The sequence below is a fragment of the Calonectris borealis genome, chromosome 30, assembly GCF_964195595.1.
Source record: "Calonectris borealis chromosome 30, bCalBor7.hap1.2, whole genome shotgun sequence".
Classification (NCBI taxonomy): Eukaryota; Metazoa; Chordata; class Aves; order Procellariiformes; family Procellariidae; genus Calonectris; species Calonectris borealis.
The window spans coordinates 1,458,271-1,482,005 of record NC_134341.1 but is presented as its reverse complement, the minus strand read 5'-3'; the positions used below and the strand labels follow the sequence as shown (position 1 = coordinate 1,482,005).

The 23,735-nt window shown below is 56.8% G+C and overlaps 1 protein-coding gene across 3 annotated transcripts in view; it reads right to left on the bottom strand.

Moving 5' to 3' along the window:
• The window catches only part of HDAC7 (histone deacetylase 7), a 55,619-nt gene extending 32,527 nt beyond the window's left edge, over positions 1–23,092 (bottom strand). For 2 of the 3 annotated variants that reach the window (XM_075133973.1, XM_075133976.1), the window contains exon 1: positions 14,213–14,757. In XM_075133973.1, coding sequence (XP_074990074.1) covers positions 14,213–14,315 — 103 coding nt within the window. In that variant the 5' untranslated portion in view covers positions 14,316–14,757. Of the gene's footprint in view, positions 1–14,212; positions 14,758–23,034 lie in introns of those variants that run through there. The other variant, XM_075133977.1, reaches the window with a different exon arrangement.
• Between the last annotated feature and the right edge of the window lie 643 nt (positions 23,093–23,735).

Below are 23,735 nucleotides of genomic sequence, written 5' to 3'. Positions count from 1 at the left end.
CTGCAGGCCGCCGCGCTCCGGACTCCGCAGCCGGCGGCGCTCGCCCCTCGCCCCGCAGGCGCCCAGATGCTGACCCAGGCGCAGCGCCGCAGGCGTTGCTTCAGGGATCGCTCAACTCCCAAACAAAACAGCCTTCACCCGCCTCGCCGGGGGCAGGAGCACCCCGCGGGAGGGTCTGGGGTTGAGAGGTCGCACCACCATCCCCAACGCACGGCAAACCTCTCCCACTCATCACCGCTGAGGCAGCGAGGCTGTAAATACGCTCCTGCAGATGCAGCGAACGGACCAAGCATAACTCACTTCACCCCCCTCCCCTTCTCCCCAAAACAAAACACACACCCAGAAACAGAAGGAAACCAGTCAGGAAAAACCCGACAGTAATTCAACAACTATTTCAAGTGTTTTCGTTCCCAGGAGGAGGCTGCTCTCTCCTCTGCCACATCCCCCCGCCGTGCCGGCGCTGCCCGGTGCCCCTTCGCCATCCCGTGCCAGGTGCCGGCGGGCCAGCCTGCCGGGGCCCTTCTCCCCTCAGTTAACACCGTGCGCATCTCAGCTGGCATTTCAGTGCGAAGGCAGCGCCAGATTTCTCTCTGCTGAGCCAATGCACTTGGAAATGCATGACGACTTCAGCAGATTAATTGGAAACACAGCCTGGGTGTTGCAATCCCAGGAATGACTCCAATTTCAGGAACAAATGTTTTCATCTCTAACTGGGAGCAGTCACCCAAGTGGAAGGGCGCATTTTTGTTGCTGTAGCTCACCCCTCCCCTGGTGCGCGGGCGGGGGGAAAAGCGCTGCATCTCACCCCGGCGGGGCCGCTGCGCCGGCGCTTGCGTCACCGGGGAGCTGCTGCTGCAGGGATTCCTTATGCTCCCAGCCGGCACCGGAGAGGGGCAGCCCAAGGTTTTCCTACGTCGATCTCCTTTTGCAGCACTGTGTCATTCCTGACGGGGGTCTGCAGCCTCCTCTGCCAACGGCAAGAGGTGGGAGAACAGGAGGGGACACGGCGGTCCCCTGCTGCAGGTCACCAGCTCCCCGTGGGGCCAGTGGAGCCAGCACCGCAGCTCTAGAGATCAGCAGCTAGCTCTTCCGCAAGGTCCCGCTGCAAATCCGCACACATCACGATGGCAACGTCTCCAGCTCTTGCACAGGTGGTTTCCCAAAAGGCTGTTGCCCCTACCCAAAGCCCCAGGAGGACCAGCTCCACTGCTCCCTCCGTCAAGGCTGGAAAAGATGTCCTGTCACTGCATGACTCTTCCATCTTCCACACTCACATGGAAACTCTCACCCTGAAGAGTCCCAAACTTTGCTCCTGCTGAAGGACACAGGCTTCGAGAGCTCAAGGATTCGACTTCTGTGCTCACAGTATCTAGAGGTGACTCTTCCGCTCTACGTCCAACGGGTGGTGACAGCCCGGACCCCCGGGCCACCGCGCCACCCACTCCCCAGCAGTGCTGGAGGAGACGCTGATGGCCAGCTCAACTCCGCTGGCAAGTCCAGCAGTTTAAGGCAGAAGGGACCTACTCCCACAGCAAAGGTCTTGGACTGAACTTGCCAGCGGCTGAAGATAAATCCCCGTAAGACCATTCGCTCCATCTAGTGGCAAGCCATCCCCTGCTTCCATATTATTTCCCCCCCCCTCTACAGCAACAACTCTCCCCTTTCCAGGAGTTTCAACATCAGTTGCCATTTCTTTGCTCAGCCGTGTTTGCTGCCAGCCTCCCATGCTCTCTCAGGTGGTCCCTCTGCAGCCATCACAACCCTTGATGTCCTCCCTTTGCTGCCAAAACCAAAAAGCTCTTCCAACGGCTCGGCAGCTGTGCAGCGGCTTCCCCGCTCCCGAAGCTTAAGGTGATAAGGGAAGGAGAAAAGCTGGTCTATCCACCCTCGGAGCCCTGGCAGGGAAGTCTGCTCCGATATCCTGCTGCCAGGGCTCCCGCAACCCAAGAAAAACTGTGTGGGCTGCGGAAAGGGCATGTGGCTGCTGCTGGAGAAACAAAAACGGCAAGCTGGGAGCCCAGGGACGGGCGCAGGGAGCAGCCAGCTCGCTGGGCTCCGGCGAGCCTGCACACGTGGGGCAGCAAGCACCCAAAAGGGAAGGAGGGACTGGCTCCGGAGGTGCTGCGGCAGCTTTTACCGATCCCCGTCTCGGCTGCAGACAGACATGGAGCAATGCCTGGGTAAATTCCCGATTTGGCAGAGCTGTAGCAGGAGACTCTCCTACAGCGAGCGGTAGGGATCTGGAGCTAACAGCGAGCAAGCACAGCCCCTGCCTTGCACAGCCTAGACGGAGGCCGTGATTTCAGCTAGATAAAAAGTATTTTAATCTTCCCAGATAAATCAGGCTCCTGCAGGCCTCATTTCTGCCAGCTTCACCTCCTCTCCCAGCTGTTTGGCCTCCCCTTTCAGCAAAGCCCTGCCAGAGCTGAAGCCTGACCCAGGAGCGGGCACATCCAGCGGCACAGACAGCCCTGAGCTGCACGAACCCTTCCCGCAACACCCCTGCCCCGCTCCAGGCTTAAATCCGCCGACCCCAGCCCCAGATCCAATTCCCTTCTGAGTCTGTGCCTCGCAGGGCTCTTTTTTTCTGCGTGAAAGTCACAACTCCCAGCCAGACCTTTGGGTTGTGATTTCTATTCCCTGCCATAAAGTTCCTAACCCTTTTCTTATTCAGCGCAGCAAGAATTTCTAGACACGGAGGAGCTGCAAACACCACCGCCCACTAAGACACCACCGTCCCCTGCTCGTGACCGTAGGCACCGTGCGGTGCCGCTCGCTGCTCTCACCCAGGTCTCCTGCTCCCACATCAGCCACCTTCCAGCCACGGCAATTTCAGCGCGCTCTTCAGTTCAGGCTCGTGAAGACAACGTGTCAAATGGCTTCCTAAAACACAAATCTGCTGGAAACTATTCACCCGTGACCAAACCCTCGCCTCAAAGTCACGTAAGTCATAGCCTTTCTGCCATTAATTTAGATATTCTGACAAAATAAAACCACCAGGTTTTGTAATCAGATGCCACTTATGGAGCTTTGCTCATCCCAGAGCCTGCTGTGAGATCTTTATTGGGGGTACCCCCATCTCTCCGACTGGGAGATCTGTATGCTAATGCTAAGTACATCAGAAAAGCAACCAGCGGCACGTAACTGGGAACGTCTCTTCTGAACTGGGCTATTGGTATCAGACTGGTCGGTAGGTGGGTGAGCTCTGGCAAAGCCTCATCTCTCATTCCAGGGTCAGGAATGCGCAAGAGCTGCTGCGAGGAGATGAACGTGGAAGCCACACGGACAGAGGGGAAAACCGTGGGGTTTTGCAAAGATCTCCTCCGGCAGGCAGCACTGTTGGGAGGCCTCCCCCACCGAGCCAGGAGATAAGATGGCAGAAGGGAGGACATGCAGATTTGTGCAGATACAGCACACACCCAAGCTCAAACCAGGCCTAACCCACAAATCCTTCTGCAAGTTTCTCTGTCCCACCTCCAGATGTGCCAGCACCCCATCCTACACCCTGCACCCCTCCCAGGCTTCTCCTCAGACACACCCTCCACCTTCTTCGCTCGCTTGGCACATTGTCCCAGACACGTCCACGTGGTGTGAAACGGCCTCTCCGTGCCAGCATCCCAACCTCTCCAGCGGGGAAGCAGCCAAGCGCTATCACTTGTTCCCATCGCCGTCACAGGCTATCATCCAGTCTGGGCTCCTGCAGAAGAGAGAGTGAACCTCCACCCAACCAGCACAGTTACTCATGAGTAAGCTAGACCCAACAAGACATCCAAGCCTAACAGCAAGGTCCCACCAAGGGAAAAAAAAACACAAAACAAAACCAAAAACCTCCCAGTTCCTTGATCTTGACAGATCTTTCAAGGGTTCGTCATCATCACTGTTACAAATCCACACCTCAAAACACAAACAAAAAAGGCAGCCAATAAAACTGACAGGAACCGCAAACAAGACTTGTAGATCTTTGGCCAAGGAAGGAGCAGACTCCAGACATTTCCCCAGGCGCTCCCTTCTGCTGTGATTTGACATGAGAAGAGATCAGATGTGGCATTGCTGGGATTGTTCACATAAGATGGACAGGGCCAACACAGAAACCGCAGGCTAACCTCTGCCTCCAACACATCATTGTTTTGGTCCATCAGCCAAAGGAGCTGATGCCTTCCGTCTCCTTTGCCGAGATAACCAGCCCGAGCTTCATCATCATCTCTCCCTGCAAGGCAGATCCTACAGTTCTGTAGTTTTTGAGTCTTTTCCTTTGAGTCACTGCCCTTTCTGAAGTAGAGAACACAGTGCTGGCCACAGCATTAAGACCACTCAAGAGTCATGAACTGCAGAGGTGATGACACTCTTACTTGATGCTTCTTGGCATCCCTCGAGAAACACAGACTCGGTGGAGCCTTCAGCCCTGTTCAGTTATTTTTGAGGACTCGGAGCACAGCCACCATGGCATTGCCTGAGCGGGACCAGCATCATCTCTCTCCTGACAGCTCAGTTCCTGCTCATGGATATGGGTGCTGTTAATCCTTGACAAATAAACCTCTACTAGCAAAACCAGCAAGAAGTACACACAGTCCCGCACGCGTAGGGAGACAGAGGGCAAAGGATGCCCAGGAGAGACAAGCTGCAGGCACATCTTTACTGCTCCGTTGCATCCACATCAGGAGCACTTTGCAGCTACGGACCACCAACTCAGTGCTCCTAGTCTTCAAAGTCTAAAGACTAGTTTATCCTCCCAAGGAAGAAGGTTACCATTCACCTGCAGTATTTACAAACAAAAATAAAAAGCGCAGAGCTGATGCCTAGCTGCCCGACTCTCTGCAAGGCTCCTACCTGTCAGTGCAGGGTTCTTCAGGTTGCTGCTCGCCCCAGAATTGAGGGTGCATTGCAGCAAGCGCTCTCAGTGACAGATGAGACACAGAACCGCCACCTCCTGCTTGGTTACAACCCACTGTTGGTATTTATTCTAATCAGAGTAACCACATGGTGCGACCGAAGTGCCAAAGCATGTCTCAAGAGCCCCTACAATTAGCATGGCAAGCTGGGGGGGCAGAAACGGCCTCTGCAGGATATGCTGGGAGGTGTCTGCAGAGCAGCACGCGCAGGGCTGACCATCACCAGAACCCCCAACGCCCCTTATCTCATCTGGGATACACGGGACGGTGCCCTAACTATTTCCCAGTCAGTCCTGAAAAATAAAACTCTGGAGCCTGACTTCAGGGTAAGATCCAAATCCACCAGCTACAGCTGTGATTCATCTGCCGGAGTCGACATTTCAGTGCAGATGTCTGAGCTGGCTGCAGAGACACCAGCCATAATCCCGTCATGAACATCCTAAAACGGCGCGGTTTGTCTGCCCCAGCAGCTCTTCCGCCTGCCCAGAGCGCGGCAACACGTGGTCCAGGCTCAGATGTAAATGCCACCACTGCAGACACCTAAAACTCAGGGGTTAAACCCATCCTGCATGCTCCCAAGAACTGAGCAGCAGCTCCGTCGGCTGCGCAGATCTGCTCTCCCCCAAACCTAAGCGAAGCCCAGATGCCCGGCTCAGCTCCCTTTACAGAAGCCAGAAAGCAGGGTCCCCAAAACGCGTGTTGAAATCCCCCACGAAGCATTCCTACTGCGGCGAGGCCGTGCCAGCAACAGTTTCATTTGTGCCAATTTCACAACTTCTCCGAGACACGAGGAGTTTAACAAAAACCCTTCCCGCAATTTAAAGGAACTTTTTAAGGCTCCAGTTGTGCGTGGAGGCTACCCGAGAGCTACTGGAAAACTGAATTCATAGCCTAAAGGTGACAGCATCCTCCAGGCATGCAAAACCCTGGGGTATAACAGCACTTGGGTCTGAGCAGAAAGATGCTCTGAGCATCTTTGAAAGCTGCAGCCAACTCAATGCACAGATGACATCAAACCCCGCCTGTTCTCTCTCCCTGAGCATCCCCAGATTTTGGGGCACCACGCAGCCCTAAACGTGATTTTTCTAGCACAAACCCAGGTCCGGTGCTGGTCCGGCAAGCGCCGAACACCCGCCTGGCTCAGCTGTGCCACCCCGGGAGGACGGGCACAGCCGCGCAGCGAGTGTTTGCAGGTGCTCCGTGTCCATACAGGCGTACGACTTGGATGTTTGCCTTCCTGGGTGTTTGTCTCCAGGCTGTGTCTGCACACAAACTTATCTCCGAGGGGAGGGAGACACTCCTGCACACACCGTTATCCCGAGGGATGTGGGCCTTCCTCCGAGGCGAACGCCGCGTGGGTGAGCTTACCCGCAGGTCCTGTGGCTTGGTACCCGCGCCGGCCTCGGCAACCCGGCTGCCGGCAGCGGTGCTGGGGCCCGCAGGAGTGCTCCTGCTCCTCTCCATCCCTCCCGCCCTCTCCCTAGCTCAGCCCCAGTCCTCTTTTTACCACCCAAGCAGGTGGCACTGGAAAGTGCCGCAGCTCTTACAAGGAGGGGAAGGGAGGGAGACGTGGGAAGGGCAGAGCAGGGAGGATGGAGGGATGGTGGGGTCCTAACGGAGGAGCACTGAGCCCATCTGGATGTGTCTGGGGTCTCCTCGCAACTTCTCTTGACAGAACAACCTCAGGAAGAGCCCCATTTCTTCATCACCTCAGCCCAACCCTCTAGTTCACAGAGGGGACAATTAACTCGGCCATTCCCAACGTTCATCTAACGTGGCCAAACCCCCCAGAGAAACCTCCCAGCACACCCTCACCACTGGATCTGTCCGGGCCCAGAGGGGTCTGCCTGCTGCAGCCCAAGGCCATCCCTGCCCCGGGAAGGGAATAACTTGCTCTCACACCACCGCAGCATCATCTGGAGACTCGGTCTCCTGTGCACGCACTGGCACTGCTTGGCTTCGCGGGGTCCAGCCCTACCACACCAGCTCTGTGGTCCCTCTGGCACTTCTCAATCGCTCCACGACTTTCCCAAACACCCAGAACAAGCCGTGGCAGAGGCTCCCGCAGCTCCCGCAGCGCAGCGGGGGGAAGGATGGCTCCGAGCCTCCCAGACAGCGCTCTCGGCGGTGCCCCGGGACGTTTGCTTTTTTCACAACACCAGGATATTGAGTCACGGTCAGCCTCCCCGTAGCCTGCGCTCGCCCGTTGCAATCGCCCAGCTGCTGGGGCGCACGTCGGCGCTCGTCTGACCCAAAACACGGCTCCGTCTCCAGGCTCCCCCCACACACACTCGACCCTCTCCCTGGGCTCAGCGGCTCTGAACCTGCTGAAACGGGGAAACTGGGAAACTCCTCTCCTGGTAGAGCTCCCGAGCGAACACAGCTTGTGTATTCGTTGCCTCAGATCTACCCGGTCTCCTCTAATTTGCCCAAGAGCCCTTGGTCTCTTACGCCCGCAAATTCAGCTGTCACGGGCTGTGGGAAACCTCAGCTTTGGAAATGCTGCATTTACAGTGATGCAACTTGGGAGACATTCGTCGTCCGAGGTTGTTTTTAAGGGGACGAAGGAGATTAACCAGCCTGGTTTAGGAATTGACCCTTGATGCAGACGGCAGCAGCCAACGGCCCGCGTTGCAGCCTACGTGAGCTGTAACCCTGCCTCCCTTCCTCTCCCTCCCCCACAGCCCCAGTCCCTTTGCCCACACGGTTCCTGCAATTCCTGGCCCTCGGCTTCGATGCATTGCACAGCTTCCGCCACCATCTGGGCTCCATTTAGGGGAGCTGATGTTTTTCGCAGGGCTGTAATCTAAACTTTGGTATTGAGTTTACATCTTGCATACCAGCGTCTCACCACTGAGCCTGGCCGCGCAGAAGGGGTGTCTCGGCTGCCAGGCTCTGTCCTACCGCAGGATGCGGCGTGTCGGCGGCTCCGCGTACCTGGGAATCGCGCTGCCGTGAACGCGGAAGACAGCTGAGAACTGGGGATCCATACGCACAAACTGCCTATAGATCCAGTGAGGCACTAACCCTGCCACTAGGCATGAGCTGGGAAATCCCAGCAAGCTGGGAATCAGGTCAGCTTCCCCTGGGAGCCCGGGGAGGCTGCAGATGGGAGTCGAAGCCCTAAACCAGCATTATCCAGGCTCCGTCTCTAGCAGCAGGAAATTCTCCTAATTTTTGGCCTTAAACCCCACCCTTAATCTCCATCCAGATACTGCAGAGTCTTTCAGAAGTGTCAGGTCCTGCAAGCAGTGATGGAGGTTGCTCTTTGGAGGGGCGCTTCTTTTGTGGAGGCATGGAACGGACACCAAGAGCCACTGGGAGCAGACAAGTGTCCAGTGTAGCATCACAGGCCTGCTGCTGCTCTCCTTGACCCAGACCGAGCAGCTACAGCCTTTGAAGCCAAGTTCTACCTCTTATCTCCACCAGCAGCAATCCCAGCTTGCCCACAGCCTGCTGCCTGAGCCCCTGCAAGCCATGCCTGTGGAGCAAGCAAGGAAGATGAGACACAAAGAGATGGTCCACTCCCACCACCATTTCTGACCAGCTTCGAGCTTCCCCTTCTGACACACAGGCACGTTTGACCTCTCCAACTGCAAACGGACAACCCAGAGCATGGCTGCCAACTCTTTTGAAGCAAAGTTTGATTATAAATTTGGCCGAGTTAAAGAGGTTTGAAAAACCACGAGTGTCCCCCAGTTATGCATCACATCAGATCATGCTATGAGCAAACACCACATCACCTACCTCTTCACTGGGAGATGGGGGTTGGACATCCCCTTGCTACCGCCACCTCCCCAGCACCCTGCCTCCTCTCCCCACCCCGATTTCTCACCTCCCGCACCATAGGCTCCTCAGCTCTGTCCCTGCAGCCCTCGCCAGGCGGCAGGGGTCCAGGCTCGTGCTGAGCTCCTCTGGGTCCGAGGGGGGTGGACCCACGCACCACCTCGAAGGGCTGGAGCTTATGGAGGAGGAGAGCAGACACCCATTTTATGTTATCTCTGCTGGCCAACTGGGAAACCAAGCTTTGCAAGGGCTATTCTGGGTGGAGGAGAAGAGGGGTACACTTGGGAAATCCTGGGGAGCTGGGAGCACAGGAAGCAGAGCAAGGGCAGGGATGCGCAGTGGCTCCTGCATTGCCTGGTCCATCACTGCTGGCATTCAAAGCACAGCACAGATACAATCAGGCCAAGCAGGCTACAAGCTGCTGTGCTGTTTAGAGAAGGAAGTGGCCTCCGCTGGGGCAGGGCCCAGAGCCAGGGGTCTTTCAGCAGCACCGCTGAGTCTGCAGGCACCTGCTCTGGCAGCAGCCTATACTGCAGGTGCGACGCGTTGGATGTTTCGGGCAGCAAGATCCACGCTCCCAGGAGCACTCCAGGACACCTACTTGGGCTGGGCTACTATAGACTGCTCTCCACCCTCTTAGGCTGCTGCTCCAGCGTATATTAAACAGACATCAAAACGCACAAAGAGTCTTCAGCACAGAGCTGCTCCGAGCTGTCATTTCCCAGACCAGTGCCCTATTAAACATTAGCGTCTCGCATCTCATATCCACCTATTCCCTACGAACTGATAGCAGAGCCAGTCAGCCAGGCTACGACAGGACGACGGACCCACCGCACGGTTCAACCAGGCTCCCGACCCAGCTCCAGGCAGGCAGGGCTGCCCGCAAGCAGGCGACCGGCCACCGTCCCAACACGGGATGTCGGAGCAGCAAGCAAATGAGGGCAGCACACAGAAACCCCGGCTGCACACAGGCCCCCGCCATGGGAGCGCACGCAAGAGAAAAGCTAGCTTAAAAGCCAAAAAACGCAGGCAAGGTGCTGCATTTGCACAGGGGCTGGCACGACAGCTCCTCAACGAGACACCGGCCCGGCTCTCCAGCCCCCACAGTTATTTATGAACTGCGAGGGCTTGCAGCCGCAGCACCGCCCTCCAGCCCTCCTGCCAACACACTTTGCCAATGGGCACAACAATTTTTGCAAGAGTGCTGCTAGCAGATCCCGGGCTGTAAGGCCGGTCCGAGCGCCGCTGGGGCAGCGGCAGCCCGCAGGCACCTCCTCGTGCCCCAAGCTCCCCCCAGCCCCCCAACACGTCCGCACCAGCCTTCCTCCACCCTCCTCCGCCAGCTGCAAGGTGGGCAGAGCCCCAGCCAGCATGCAGAGGGGCGGCTCTGCTATCCCGCCGGGCAGCCAAGATGGCTCGATCCCAGCAATCCACGAGGCTCAGCCAAAACCAAAAAATAATGTTTTCATACTTTGACTTTTCAGGCAGGATTTAGTCATTTGTGGACACGAGGGCTTGGCAGGACGGTGCTGCCTCCACTTACCTACTCCAGTAAGCAGCTGTTTACGACAGCAGAGCCTTGAAGATGGAAGGAGAGAGACGACTTGTGATTTAATCCAGGTGAATTATTCCTGTTCCCTTTATGGAGCATCCAGCTGATGAGGAAGGGGGGATTCAGCATCCGTGCACGCCCGTTGCAGCCGGTGCACGGCCAGGGACGGACCCGCCGCACGAGACAAGGCGTTGCAACACAACCAACCTCCAACAGCTCCGCAATGAGCCGCTTGGACAAATCCAGCGGGGACTTTTGCCCCGTCTACCTAATGGCTAAAAAATTAGTTATAGGCAGAAAAGCCAAACCCTCTCTGAGTACACTTGCTTTAAAAAGGCAGAGTGGCTGAGACCTGGTCTGTCATACTAGAAAAGCAGGTTCCAGCCCTGGCTTTGTAAGGGTTGTACAAGCCCTGTTTGCTTACCCCGGCACTGGGGCACTCGGAGTCTGCCCGACACGGGCAGGGAGATCAGAAGTTAAGCGGTCATCGATCAGGTATCCCTCAGAAATCCTCCAAACCCTTGGATACGGGTTTGGTCCCAAACTGCCCCAGCCTGGGCCTGATGGGCAGGTTACAGAGCCAGCCTAATGCATAGGAAGCTTTCAGAAAGGCTAAAAAAATCCAATTTTGAAAAGAAACTGTGTTGGCTGAGGAGTCGGCGCTGCTGTGTCCTCCTGCCCTGGCTCTCCCTTCTCGGTGCCACCTTTGTGCTCTCCTCCTCCACGCCGCAGCTCTTCGGGCTCAGAGCAAGACCTCCCTCACGTCTTGGGAGCCAGTCTTTGTGTTCGCAATAGCAAGGTTTGCCTCCCTACCCCCCGTTCAAGACCCCTCTCCCACCAAGTCCCTGGGTCCGCCCATCCCGTGCTGGAAACCAAAGCATGGAAGAAGAGCCTTCTGCCAATGACCGAGCTTGATATGCCACCTCCACGCCAGACAAAGATACAGATAATAGCCAAGCTCACCATGCACAGCGTGGCTGTCCCATCTCAGCGTCCTGCAGACTCCTTCCGAAATTCCGTATTTAAGGTGGAACGGGTCTCTGGGTTGTTCTCCCCAACCCCAAATACGCAGCCCTGCATCTCCCCACTCTACTCAAGCTCCCAGGCCAGGTCACAAGCACAGGCGGGTGCCTCCAAGCTCCGGAGAAGAAAGGGATGCAGTTTATCCATTGGGGTTTGCAGGAAAGAGCTCACATGGAACTACGGAAACAGCTTCTGCCATGATGCAACCTTATTCTGCCACCACTGTTATGAGCACATTTGGTTCCTCACCCAGGACCTTACCTTAGTCCTAAAATCACCTTCCAAGCATCCCAAGAGCCTTGGCCATCGCTGCTTCAGAGCCAGCCCAGCTCCAGGGAGCCATAGGGAATTCACCACCAAGGCAGGAGAAGACCTTGCTGACAACCCGCGATCCTCTGCACACCTCAACACGCTCCGCTGGGGCTACAAGCCCAGCTCTGAGCAGCTGGGACAGCCTGCAGATCTTCTATGGAGGAGTCTGAGTGCCAAGAGCCCTTGCACTCAGGAGCCAAGGTCTGCTTTGATCTGCTAATTCTTATCGAGTCAACAGCGAGGTTTGCGACTGCTACCAAGCAAAGGGCAGAGCCATCTTCACCTTCCAAGGCCTGGCCCACTGGGAAGGATGGACTTCTATCTCGCCAACGTGTCCTCAATGCCTTGCAGGACCGAAGCCACCAAGCCACCACGTCCCTCTCTCGGTGTCAATACACGGCTTTGGGCGCGGGATGAGACAAACTGGGGAGGCAGGTTACAAACGCGTGAAGGAAGCTCCACTAAAGCCTCCAGTTTGCAAGAGCACGGTGGCTCCCAGCATCGCAACAGGCAAATGGTTTATCCAGCCGCAGAGCCAAACCTCCCTGCAGCCTCTGCGGAGGGTGCAGAGAGATGGGCAGGCTCTGCAGCACATACTCTCTGAAGAATTTTAAAAAAAAAAAAAAAAGGGAAATTGCAAGAAGCTACAAGGACTTTGCCACCACTGAGTCACGTGTCTAAGCCTGCTGCTTCTTCTTCTTCTTCTGATGAGCTCTGACGACCGAAGGACACGAGCTGGGAGAAGGACTAGGCTGCAGGAGGGCGGGCGAGCCTCGCCATGCGCCGGCACTTCCTCCAAACCACTAAGCAACGCCAGATCTGCTGGTGAGACCATTACCGTTAGTCAGGGTGCCTCTCTGCATAGAAATGGGATAAACCAAGTCTAATCTAGAGTGCCAGAACAGGACAGCAGGAGGAGGAGGGAAGGGGAGAAAAAACTGTCCTGTTCATCTCAGCAAAATATTAGCTCTGGTGCAACTCCCTACCTTAATGTCAGATTAAAACCTTTCAGGCACGAGCCCAAGGTTTATCTGCTGCTCCCCTCCCTTCTCCCACATTTCTGTTATTAAACCGACTACTTATCTACAAATCCTGCCTCTTAAACCAGCAAAGCCACACCACGGTTCCTGCAGTGTTGACACTCCGCCGTGTCCCTTTGCTTAAGTGGAGAGCCCAAGGGGATGCCAACAGCTCACTCCCCACGAACCACGCACCGGCGGCCTTCAAAGCTACGCGGGTCCCACCACGATGCTCTGCAGCCAGCATCCGCAATTCCACACAGTGCTCAAACCACTCAAAGCATCCCGAAGGCTGAATTTCCGCAGGAGCCTATAGCAAAGCCGGCGTGGAGCAAGTCTTCGAGGAAAGGGAGTTATTCCCGAGTTCTGCTTCGTAACCGAGCGCGGGATAGAGCTCGGAGAGGCACACAGAATTCACCCAGGCAGCGCACGGATCGGCAGCACAAACCCATTAAGCCCTGGCCATTGGCAGGAGAAGTTCTTCGCGAGGAGCCTCTGTGCCCTCCAGGCAGACTCCGCACAGCAGTTGTACAGCTGTCCCGAATTTGAAAGACAGATAAGGCTCAAATGATTCATTCAGTGTAAACCTTTATTTGTTCTTGCTTACCCAGAAGGAGCCAGCAGCTGCTAATGCTAAACTGGGCCAGCTCCCAAGCGCAGACAAAGGCCTGCAAAAATGGGTTTAAGGAGGAACTGATTGTTCAAAAAGCAATCCTAGAAGAGGGAGTTAGAAAGAGGGAGCGCAGTGCAGCGCAGGAGAAAGAGGAAGCCAGAGAGCACCTAAAAATAAGTTTTAAAAAAAGCAGTCAGGCACAGGACAAAGGCCTCGTCTGCACGTGACCGTTACCCGCAGCGTAGGCAGGATGCGAACTCGGTACACAACACTCGCTCCCCAGCAACCCCACGTAGAGCCTCAACCCCCTCGCAGCACACAGCAAAAGCCACAGCCGGCACCTTTCGCGCCCAGGACGGGCTCGTTTCTCCTGTGCCATAAATGCCTCAGATGCAGGATGCTGCTCCTGCCCATGCCCTAACCACAGCACGCTGTGCCTGACCCACTCCTGCGTGGAAATCCGTCCAGGACCAGCAGAGCTGGCATCAGACAGCTTCAACAACAGTTTGAAAAAGTTAAAGGAATTTAAATGAAGTCTGGAAAACAAGATCTCTCCCCAAACGCACTCTCAAAAACAGCTAAGTCCTGCTGAAGGACTAGCGAGGGGTCCCTCTGCATCCATCCAGGCAGCACCTTCATCAGATCTGAGCAAAAGCTGGTGGGTAAATGGTGAGTTCCCAATGAAACAGCCAGAAATGGCTGAGCAGATAAGAGATGAGCCTGTCCTGTGTTTGCTGGTACAACTGGGACTGATGCTGTCTGCTCCTCTCCCAGGGCTACAGAGCTGGGACCCTGCGTACGGGCGATCAAAACCACAAAGCCCTTAACCTGCCCCCGTGGTGGCTGTGTCCACCAGACGCAGATTAGAGCTTCAGTCCAGGCCCATGTGTGAACCGTTCTCCATGTGCCGTACAGAAGGATGCTCCTGTGTGCACCTTTAGCCAGACCACCCGACTAGTCGGGATTCACAGCCGTGCAAGGAAGGAAAAAATCCCCCAGGGATGGGAAAGGCACTTACAGGACGGGCTGAACATCACCAGCGCAGCAGATATCTTCAGCCGTGGTGCAACACTCTGAGAACATCCAGCGAGTTCCACTCCCGGGAAGCCACCGCTCCGCATCCCACATTCACTTCTGCTTCACTCCTGCCACGCACGTATCTGGTCATCAGTGCAGCAGTAAGACGCATCTGATAAGGCTGCTCGTAGATGGGTCAGATGCAATGGGCCACTTAACAGACTCTGCTATACTGAGTCATCCCGTCTCCCGAGCCGTCTGCCTCCTCCGGAGCGCGTACCCGCTCCGGCAACTCTTATTTCATATTCACATACATGTGGCTCTTGTTTTGAGCACGCAAGTCTGAGGCTGCTGGGTAGGGCTGTGCCCAAGCCATCCCTTCAAAGCTGCCATGCAATGCAAACAAAACTCCTGCATGGCATAAGTTTGCTCGTCTTTACCCTACGGTCCTTGAACTCATGACTACTGAGTAACGCGGCTTGCTCAGCTAACCAGCAAGCTAAGAATAGAGACCTTGAAGTGAAACCTACTGGGATTGGCAGCTATTTTGAGCGCACTCAGCCGGCGGGGCAGCGTGACATAAGAGGATATAAAGAGGAAACTCTGCACAACAACTCTCACCTCACCAAGAAAGATTTGGGTAACAGAAGGTAGAGCCATCGCGCATGCTTTTGAGGCAAAGTAAACGCTGTGACGAATCCCCACGGCCATCTCCACACCACCGTGCCAGCTCATTCCTCAAAATCCAAGACACAGTCTCTGTGTTTGCAGCAGCATGGTACCAAGCGGGTCGTCCTCTGGCACAGCACCAGCCCCGCGGTGCCCTGAGCATCCCCAGGACCGGCTGAGCCCACCAAGAACTGCACAGCTGGACCCCAGTGGGCACCAGCCCGGTGTGGCCATTGCTCCTCCCTGCCCGGGATCCGGCAAAACCCCAGCAAACCGCCTCCCGTGCTGCCCGCACCTCCGCCGCGCAGCCCACGTCGAGCAGCGCGTGTTGCCACAGGTTCAGCCTGCCCAGGCACCTTCGGGGAGCAGGGCTGCCAGAAATCCTGCTGCGACCAAGCACTGACACGCGGCCAAGCCGAGCCTCAAAGGGAGCCGACACGACCAAAGCGATCAGACAGAGCACCCACAAACCCCAAACCTTGTCTTTGCTTTCTAACCTCAAGCAGACCCTTGCAACTCTTCAGCGTAGCACACCCTTAGAAGAAAGGGTTGCGATCGTGCCCAGTCGCTGGATGTGTTTAGGAAAGATCTGGTCTCGGTTAGCAACCAACATTAAGATTAATGTAGGGAAATTTAAATGGCAAAACTCGGAGCGTATTTGATTTCAACCCTTAGATACTGGGAAAACAAACATACAAGCTACGGTTTCTGGAAATTAAACTCGCCACCTGAAACTGGTCCCTGCAGCAGCTCTCTGCTAGTTCATAGCGCATCCACCTCGTCAGCATGTGCATTTGAATACTCGTGATGCCAGTATACTCTGCCAGCTTACTCAAAACCTAAAAATATATTTTCTACTGTTTTTTGGACAGGAGTAAGTCATAAGCAGGGACTGACAGTTTACAGTGCTACATAACTGAATTCCCCAAACCCACCAGCTTAGTCTGTTATAAAAACATCCTCCAAAACTTACACGGGGCATCCGAGGGAACACGGCACCTCCAATTCCAGCCGCCATCCAGACAGCAACTGCTTATTAAGGCCTCTGTCAGACCGCCTGTATTAAACCACTGTTTCAAAGAGGCTGAGCACTCTGAATAAAGATCACCAGCAGATTTGCTTAACGCTGCAGTTCAATTATTACAGTGGCGTGAGCCAGCGCTGCTGCCCTCTCTGCCCGCCCCATGCCAGCAGGTGACAGCCACGTGGCTGCAGGGACCCAGACAAAACCCAGCCACCCTGGCACTGCGGCAGGGACTGTTCCCCAGCGTGGGGAACCCCTCTTCTGGGACGCTGCCACTGGCTGGTGGCAGCTCTGTTCTGCAGCTGTGCTGTGGGGATAGAAGTGCCACCAACCCGGGCAGGGAGGATCCGGCTGTCTCAGTCCCAGCGCAGAGGGGAGCAGCAAGGCCACGAAGGGGGCTGACCACAGGCACACGAGGAGCGCCCGGTAGTTTCGTCAGGCTTCGATGCATCCCCAAGGCGTGGAGAACTGCACCCACTCTTAGGCTTGGCCTCTGTGGCAGCAGTTCTCAAGGCATATGGACCATACTGCACGTCTGCCCACCAGCACCTCCACACCCTCACTTGGGGACCCCTCTGCCGCTGCAGCGAGGAATTGGTGCAGTCTTGGGAGAAGGAAAAGGAGGAGGCAGGCGTGATCCTGAGCTCAGCAGAAGCCAGGAGATGAGCCCCAAGACAGGCAGAGGTTCCTGCATCCAGGTGCTCTGTAGCGTCTGCAGGAACAGTCAACCCTCCATCCTCGACATCCCTGGGTCAGCAAGGAGCCATGTGCCAGTGCCTGCCTCAGCCCTGGGACAAGGACAGCGAGGCCAGAGGACCAAGGGTGAGCCCACACGGGGGGCAGAAAGGATATGGCAAAACTTGTGTCTGAGCAAGGCAAAGGAAGTGGGAGAACGGTGCTTCTCCTCTGCTCTGGGCTGTCGAGGGGAGGGAGGGAGCAGGGACACACCCCCACCTCGGAGACAGCCTCTCTGCTGTGAATATTCCCACCCTACAGCCACTAGAAAATAATACTGGAAAGCAGGCGCTTTCACTGGCCTCTTAAGTGTTGCTGAAGGCAGCTAGATGAAGAAAAGAGTCTATGGCAGGAACAGAAGAGACTATTTTCACTTGTTAGTTGCACCCCGAGGCTCTGTATGGAAACATATCCTCTGCAATGTAAGTGCATCAAGCCGTGAGCAAACCTGGAGAATTTACATAAGCCTTGAAGTTTAGGATACGCATAAAGGAAGAAATTCAGAGAGCAATCCTCACTTTGTCTTGAGCCATCGTTAGGAAGTGACGTTCTCCACATTTTCTGTGCTGCCCAAGGCTTTGCTCTTACGCAACAGCGGCTTTTCAAAAAGCAGCCTCAGCATCAACACTGTTTTCCCCTCCCTTGCTTAAGAGATTCTACTTCCGTGAAGGCTCAACAACATCCCCCAGTGAACCGCTCCCAGCACCAGTCCCGACTCCGTCCTGCAGCATCAGGCAGTCCACTCCTCCCCAGCGGCTGCCCCGGTGCCCTGCTCCCACCCGCCGCGGAGCTGAACTCCGAGGCACTTGCAGGACCGCAGGATGCTCCAGAGGCTCCGTGGACACGCTGCTCTCTTCCGGAGAAGGAGAGGACCCAAGTGACAGGCTGATATCCTTCCAGCTCCAACTGGAACACAAACCAGATCAGGGCACCTTCCTATTTTATTTCTATAAACGCCTACCACGCTCCTCGCAGAGGGGGAGTTGCGGGAGAACTGGGCGTACTCGAGTAAAAGGGAAGGTGGAGAAAGGGAATAAAAGAGGCAAAGTAGGAGAGGAAGATGGGAGAGCAGATGGACGAAAAGTCCAGGATCACCTAACGTGATCCAATGAACCAGTACAGGCGAGAGCAATCTTGTCAAGAAGCCCAAATGCACCGGGAAGCCCTACCTGCTTATTTCACGCCTTATAACATCAGTTGAGTCATTTCTAAAATAAGCAAAGGTTTGGGTCTTGGTTCTGAGGTATTACTTTAGGATAGCTACAGTAAACCAGTAGACCTTTTTTGATCCTAAGTTACACACTGGGATGCACAAACAGCCCAGAAGAGCAATCAGCTAACAGTGCCAAAAGCTAGGAGCCACGCACGGCCAGCAGCAATTCCCACTCCTGTCTCACTCGCCAGTAAATGCTGGGAGGATGCTCCAGGCAGGCACCGCTGACGGGGACACCCTGCACATGTAAAAAATTTCTCCATCAAGAGAAACGAGTCTCCTCTGGAGGCCAGCGTGAGGTACAGTAGTTGGGGAAAGAGCTGGAAACTGAGAGTATCTCCCTCCTCCTGTTCCCTACCTTTAGCACCCACCTTTCCGACGCAGAGCCGCCGTCCCCCTGAAGCACACGCCGGCGAGCGTGACTGCGTGCCAGACCAGCAGCAGTGTTTGTTTCGCACGATGTGAGCAGTATTTTGATCCAACTGTGCAATGCAACCCCGTGGAAGAGCTAATTCTCCTGCTGGCATGCGTTCCTACTCCTGGATACAAACACGTCACGGGATGAAGCCTCATGCCTGCGAGTGAGCGGCGTGGTTTGTTACTGTGCTGAGACGCAAAAAGCAAGCCAGCCAGCCACCGAGGGAGACTCCATCCTTAGAGACACCTTCACAATTCTGGCATTGACAACAGAGAGCACCATCCACCACACTTAGCCTTGAATGTGGACGGACTGAACTTCTAGGATGAGGGGAGACGAACAGATACAGGCGATGGATGTGCTAAGGCGTTGAAGTGTAACAGATAGCCGCTATCTCGCTCCAGCCCCTCCTTGGGGTCAGGACCTCCGGGGAGATCCGCACTTAGGACATTCCCTCCCTGCTGAAGACCTCTCTGGGTGACAGCATAGCACTGACTCAAGGCTCTTTCCTCAGCATCCTCAGATATTGCCCAACAGGGCCCGCAGCGACACGGACATACGGCGCTCATACCAACTCTGCCACCTCATCGACTCGCTTACGGGTACTTCTGCATCATGCTGAGTGTTCGCCGCCTTCAGGCCCACTCTGCCAAGGGCTGATGTGCCTTGGCACGAATTCCTCCTCCAAGGTGAGTCTGGGAAATTTCCAAAGTCAGTTCAACAAGCACTTGGGCTCCGTTTGCTATTTATAGTTTGACAACTGGGACAACGCCACCCAAGCATACCAGCTTCGCTTGCTCTGGCTAAACTCAAACCCAAACGATGGCATCCTGCACAACATACAGCAGCCTCAGAGCTGCCTAAATTCAGCACGCATTCATTCAGTGTTAGCAACTGCTGCTGCATCTAGAAGACAGTTTCAAGGGAAGACGGAGCTCTCCAAGGCAGAGAAAGAAAACAAATCCTTTGCATACATTCTGCAGGACAGCACTGCTCTCCTAAACTTCCTCAGCTTGGTTTAACAAGACGCAAGCTTTTCTGCTAAAAAGTCAACTTTAGCAGCACTAGCAACTCACACCGCACCCCACCAGCCCCTGCACGCCTCCTGAACACTGTACATCCCCAGTACATTGGGGGTAAAGCTTCACGACACCATCACATTGCACACCAAATGTACCAACTCAGACCTTCTTTGAGTGACAAAATTGTCCCCAACACACGTCAGGCTCAGCCCCGCTCTTCAAGGGAAGGCAATTCAGCAGAGCTGCCCGTATGCGTCCAAAGAGGTGGGAGCGGGGCGGCCAGAAACAGACCACATACGTTAAGGCACCAACAAAGGCAGGAAAACGTTACAGCCACTCAGCGAGGCTGCAGGCGGCAGGGGTTTCTGCAGTATTTTTAGGGCAGTCTCGCCCTCAGAGCGGCAGACGAGAGACCAGCCGTGCCAGCCGGGAGCTGAACGGCGCGGGGCTCTCAAAGCCTCAGTCACAGAGGGCTGCTCAAGTCTGACACAAGCCCACCCAACTGCAACCGGACTGTTCAAACTCAGCAAGGCCAGGACACGCTTCTCTGGCTGTCTGTCATCTCCCCCATTTTACCAACGACACAAAAATCAGCAAAGAAGCTGTTAACAGGAAGCCGGCAAAGCCTGAACCAGGGAAGGATGCATTCCTGCCTTCAGGGAGCATAGCAAGGTAGTGAGACACAGACACCGGGAAGGACTCAGCAGCTCGCAGGACTGACTCACCTACCCATCCTGCGCTGTCCCGTCCCTCTGCAGCAGAGAGCAGCTACGGGGCTGGATGGAGATCAAAAGGTAATAAATCAGATCAGAAAAACTAAGGGCTGGATGTCTGAACCAGAGATGGAAGAGCAGATTCGCACACCTCCCCTGCGAGAGTCAGGCAGCGGGGCAGAAGGAGCTGCCTTGTTTCGGAGCACTGCCAACACACTTATTTGTTTTTTCCCCTCCCCAAGGTCCCAGCTGTTAAATACATGATTGCAGGATCTCCCAGACTCTCTTAAAAAGCACGTATACCATTGCATCCCGCTATTTGAACAGGAAAAAGCCTGAAAATCTGAGCCACAGACTCCAAATACACAACGTCTCCTTACTACTGACATTTTCAAACCTCATTTTTTCTTTCAACTGTTTCTAAACAGTTAGGGTTTTGCAGCACTGGCTTTCAGTTTCCCAAGAGTTGTTCCTATCCCAGCGCCCCATGTTGGGAGAACCGTTTGGCTTAAGCCACGTATCCCAAAGCCATCGGTGCGGCCACCCACATTCCTAGAGCTACGTGCCTCAAAAGACTTTAAGCAACCAGCCTCCCTTCCCAACACCAGGCATAACCTGGGTCTTTACTCCAATCCCCAGCCCAGTGAAGTGTGAACACAGAAACCAGGGCCAGAGTCGTGACACGCGTGCTCCGGCCACCGCAGGCCTGAATTCCCCATCTCTGCCAGAAGCACAACACAAATCCAGACCCACAATCTCAGGAGGACACGAGGTTTATCACTTTGCTAGTCCAGATATAACACTGTGTCGCATTGAAACGCCTCTACCAGACCAGAACTGCACTGGACAACACTTAGCTGTCCCAAAGCAGCCCACAAACCCAAAGCACAAGCCGCTCCCTGCCCTGGGGAGGTTCCCATCCGAGCCCCAGCAGGATGCGACAAAGCTGTTTATTAAACTACAGGAAAAGACACACTCACATGCACTCGCGCAGCACCTCCGTCTTCCTGCTGTCCCAGGACAAGATACGTGCCTGCAAAGACGGTCCCGAGCATTGTGACTTGTCCATTCCCAAATGACACGTCCAAAAGGTTTAGGACCCTGTTCAGGACAGGTCTAACCTCCTCGCCATCCCACGCGCTTACGCCTCCTCAGCTCCCAGCCTCGCTGCAAGCACTTTTGCTGCCATTTTCATGCTCCCACTTCCTGCTCACATCAGGCAGCCGAGTAGGAAGTGCTGAAATCCTCCGATCCTCGCTGCAAACCAGGAAGCGCTGGAGATCTCCTGAGAAAGGCTGCGATTTCCAGGCTGCAAACGCTCTGCAAACATCTGGTCAGAGGTATTGCATCCGGACCCTCAGAGAGCGGGGCCCACTCTCCCTATCCTCCCAGAGCGTGCTGCTTTGACCGTCTGCTAGAACAAACACAGGGCAGAAACCACTTACAGATCACCCAGTTGGGCAAAAACTACTGCACAGCCCAAATCCTCGGGCCATTCGCTTCCCTTCCTCTCCCACGACACGCGACACCTCGTCTCTCCTGCACACCCGCCACCGAGCCAAGTCCAGCCCGGGCGCACATCTCAACACCGCCTCTGCAGGAGCCTCCCGACGTCCCATTACTCAGCAGAGCCTCGTAACATGCCCAAACCCTGGATAATACCTTTACCATGGAAAAAGGTGTGGGAAGATCTGCTTTTCGGGAGCCCGGAGATTGCCAGCAAAGGGCAAATCTTGGACGACTCACAGATCTGTGGGCTGCATTGGCTCATGTGCTCAGTCTCCAGACAGATCCGGGCTGCTCGGGATATCGACAGCTCTTTTCCCAGCGCAGCTGCTCACATCCTTTCTCAACGAGGTATTTAGCGAGAAAGAGAGATGCCGTGTCAGTAAATACACCCCAGAAGGATGCAACCCAGCAGAGCTGTTAGTGCCGTCGCTCCTCTGCCCTTAAAGCCTCGCTTCCTGCAAGCGCCAGCTGGCCTTCAGACAGGAAAAACGACAGGATTAGAACAAAAACCTTCCAGCAAGCAACAGGCTCGGGTTTACCGTATCTAAACACCCGCCCTCGAAGGCGGCCACAGGTCTGCAGACCTCATTCGACTCCTGAGCCCGAAGTCTCCCCCTCAGCTCCAGCGGCTTGTCTGGGCTTACACCCACAGCCACACGCACGGGACATCGTCTCCTCTCGGGGTGGATCAGCTGCTCTCGAAGCCACCGTCACCTGATGCTTCCCCAGGCACCAGCACCAGCCCAGGCTCTCCGCCGCGGCCGGGGCCATCTGTGTGCCGGGCCCTGGGATGCTCCCTTGCCCGGAGCCTGGCACGCCACGTACGCCAACACCCGGGGTGAAAGCGCTGCCAGCGACCCTCCATCGATATGGGGTGCACCAGCACCCCCAGCCCAGCCCTGGCTGGCGGCTGTGCACCCCGAGGCAGGCGCCGCAGGGCTCCAGCGCCCCTGGGAGTGAACCCCCCCGCCCCGAATCCAGACCAGCGGGCCCCCTGCTGCGGAGGGGGCTCGTGGATCCCGCTGCAACGGGGGGAGGCCGGGCTTCAGGGCACCCCTTCGCAGGAGCCTGCCAGCCCCGGGGGGCTTTGGGGAGCAGGGGGTGCAAGGCCTGGGGAGGGGGGCGAGCAGAGCCCTTCAGGGGGCTTGGCCGGGGCTGCCCCGGGGGGAGGCATCTCCCCCCTGGGAGTGGGGGGGAAATGGGGCCAGGCCTGGCCCAGGGGCCCCCTGCATGGGGAAGGGGGGGTTCGGCCCGGGGGAGGCCTCTAACCCCCCCGGGGATGGGGGGCCCGGCCCGGGGGAGGCCTCTAACCGCTCCCGGGGATGAGGGGGCCCGGCCCGGAGGAAGCCTCTAACCGCCCCCGGGGATGGGGGGGCCCGGCCCGGGGGAGGCCTCTAACGGCCCCCGGGGATGGGGGGGCCCGGCCCGGGGGAGGCCTCTAACCCCGCCGGGGGTGACAGACCCGCGCCCGCCCCAGGCCGCGGTGGAAGCGTCCCCGCCGCCGCCGCTCCGGTGCCTACCTCGGGCGGGGGCCGGGCTGAGGCCGGCGGCGGGGCCAGGCGGGGACAAAGGCGAGGCCGGTGCGTCCGCGGGCTCAGGCGGCGGCGGAGCGGGGGGCGGCCCCCGGCCGGGCCGCGCCGGGCGGCGGGGCGCGGGGCGCCATGGGCTGGGCGGCGGGCGCGGGGCTCCGCGGGCGGCTCGGCTCCACCTGCGCCGCCGCCGCCGCCGCACCGGAACCGGGCGGGGAGGAGCGGCCCGGCCCGGCCCGGCCCACGGCGCGTTGTCTGCGGGCGGCGCCGCCCCGCGGCCGCGGCCAATGGCGCCGCCGCCGCCCCCCGGGCTGGGCCGGGCCGAACCGCGCCCGCCGCCGGCATCGCCCCCCGGGGCCAACCGGGGCCGGAGCGGGTCCGTGCGGCTGGGCAGCGGGGTGCACGCGTGGGGCGACGGGGGTGCGTGCACCCGGGACCAGCCGGGGTTCAAACACTTGGGACCAGCCTGGGGGTCGAACACTTCGGACCAGCCTGGGTTCAAACAAACACTTCGGACCAGCCTGGGTTCAAGCACTCAGGACCAGCCTGGGGGTTCAAACACTCAGGACCAGCCTGGGTTCAAGCACTCAGGACCAGCCTGGGGGTTCAAGCACTCAGGACCAGCCTGGGTTCAAACACTCAGGACCAGCCTGGGGGTTCAAACACTCAGGACCAGCCTGGGTTCAAGCACT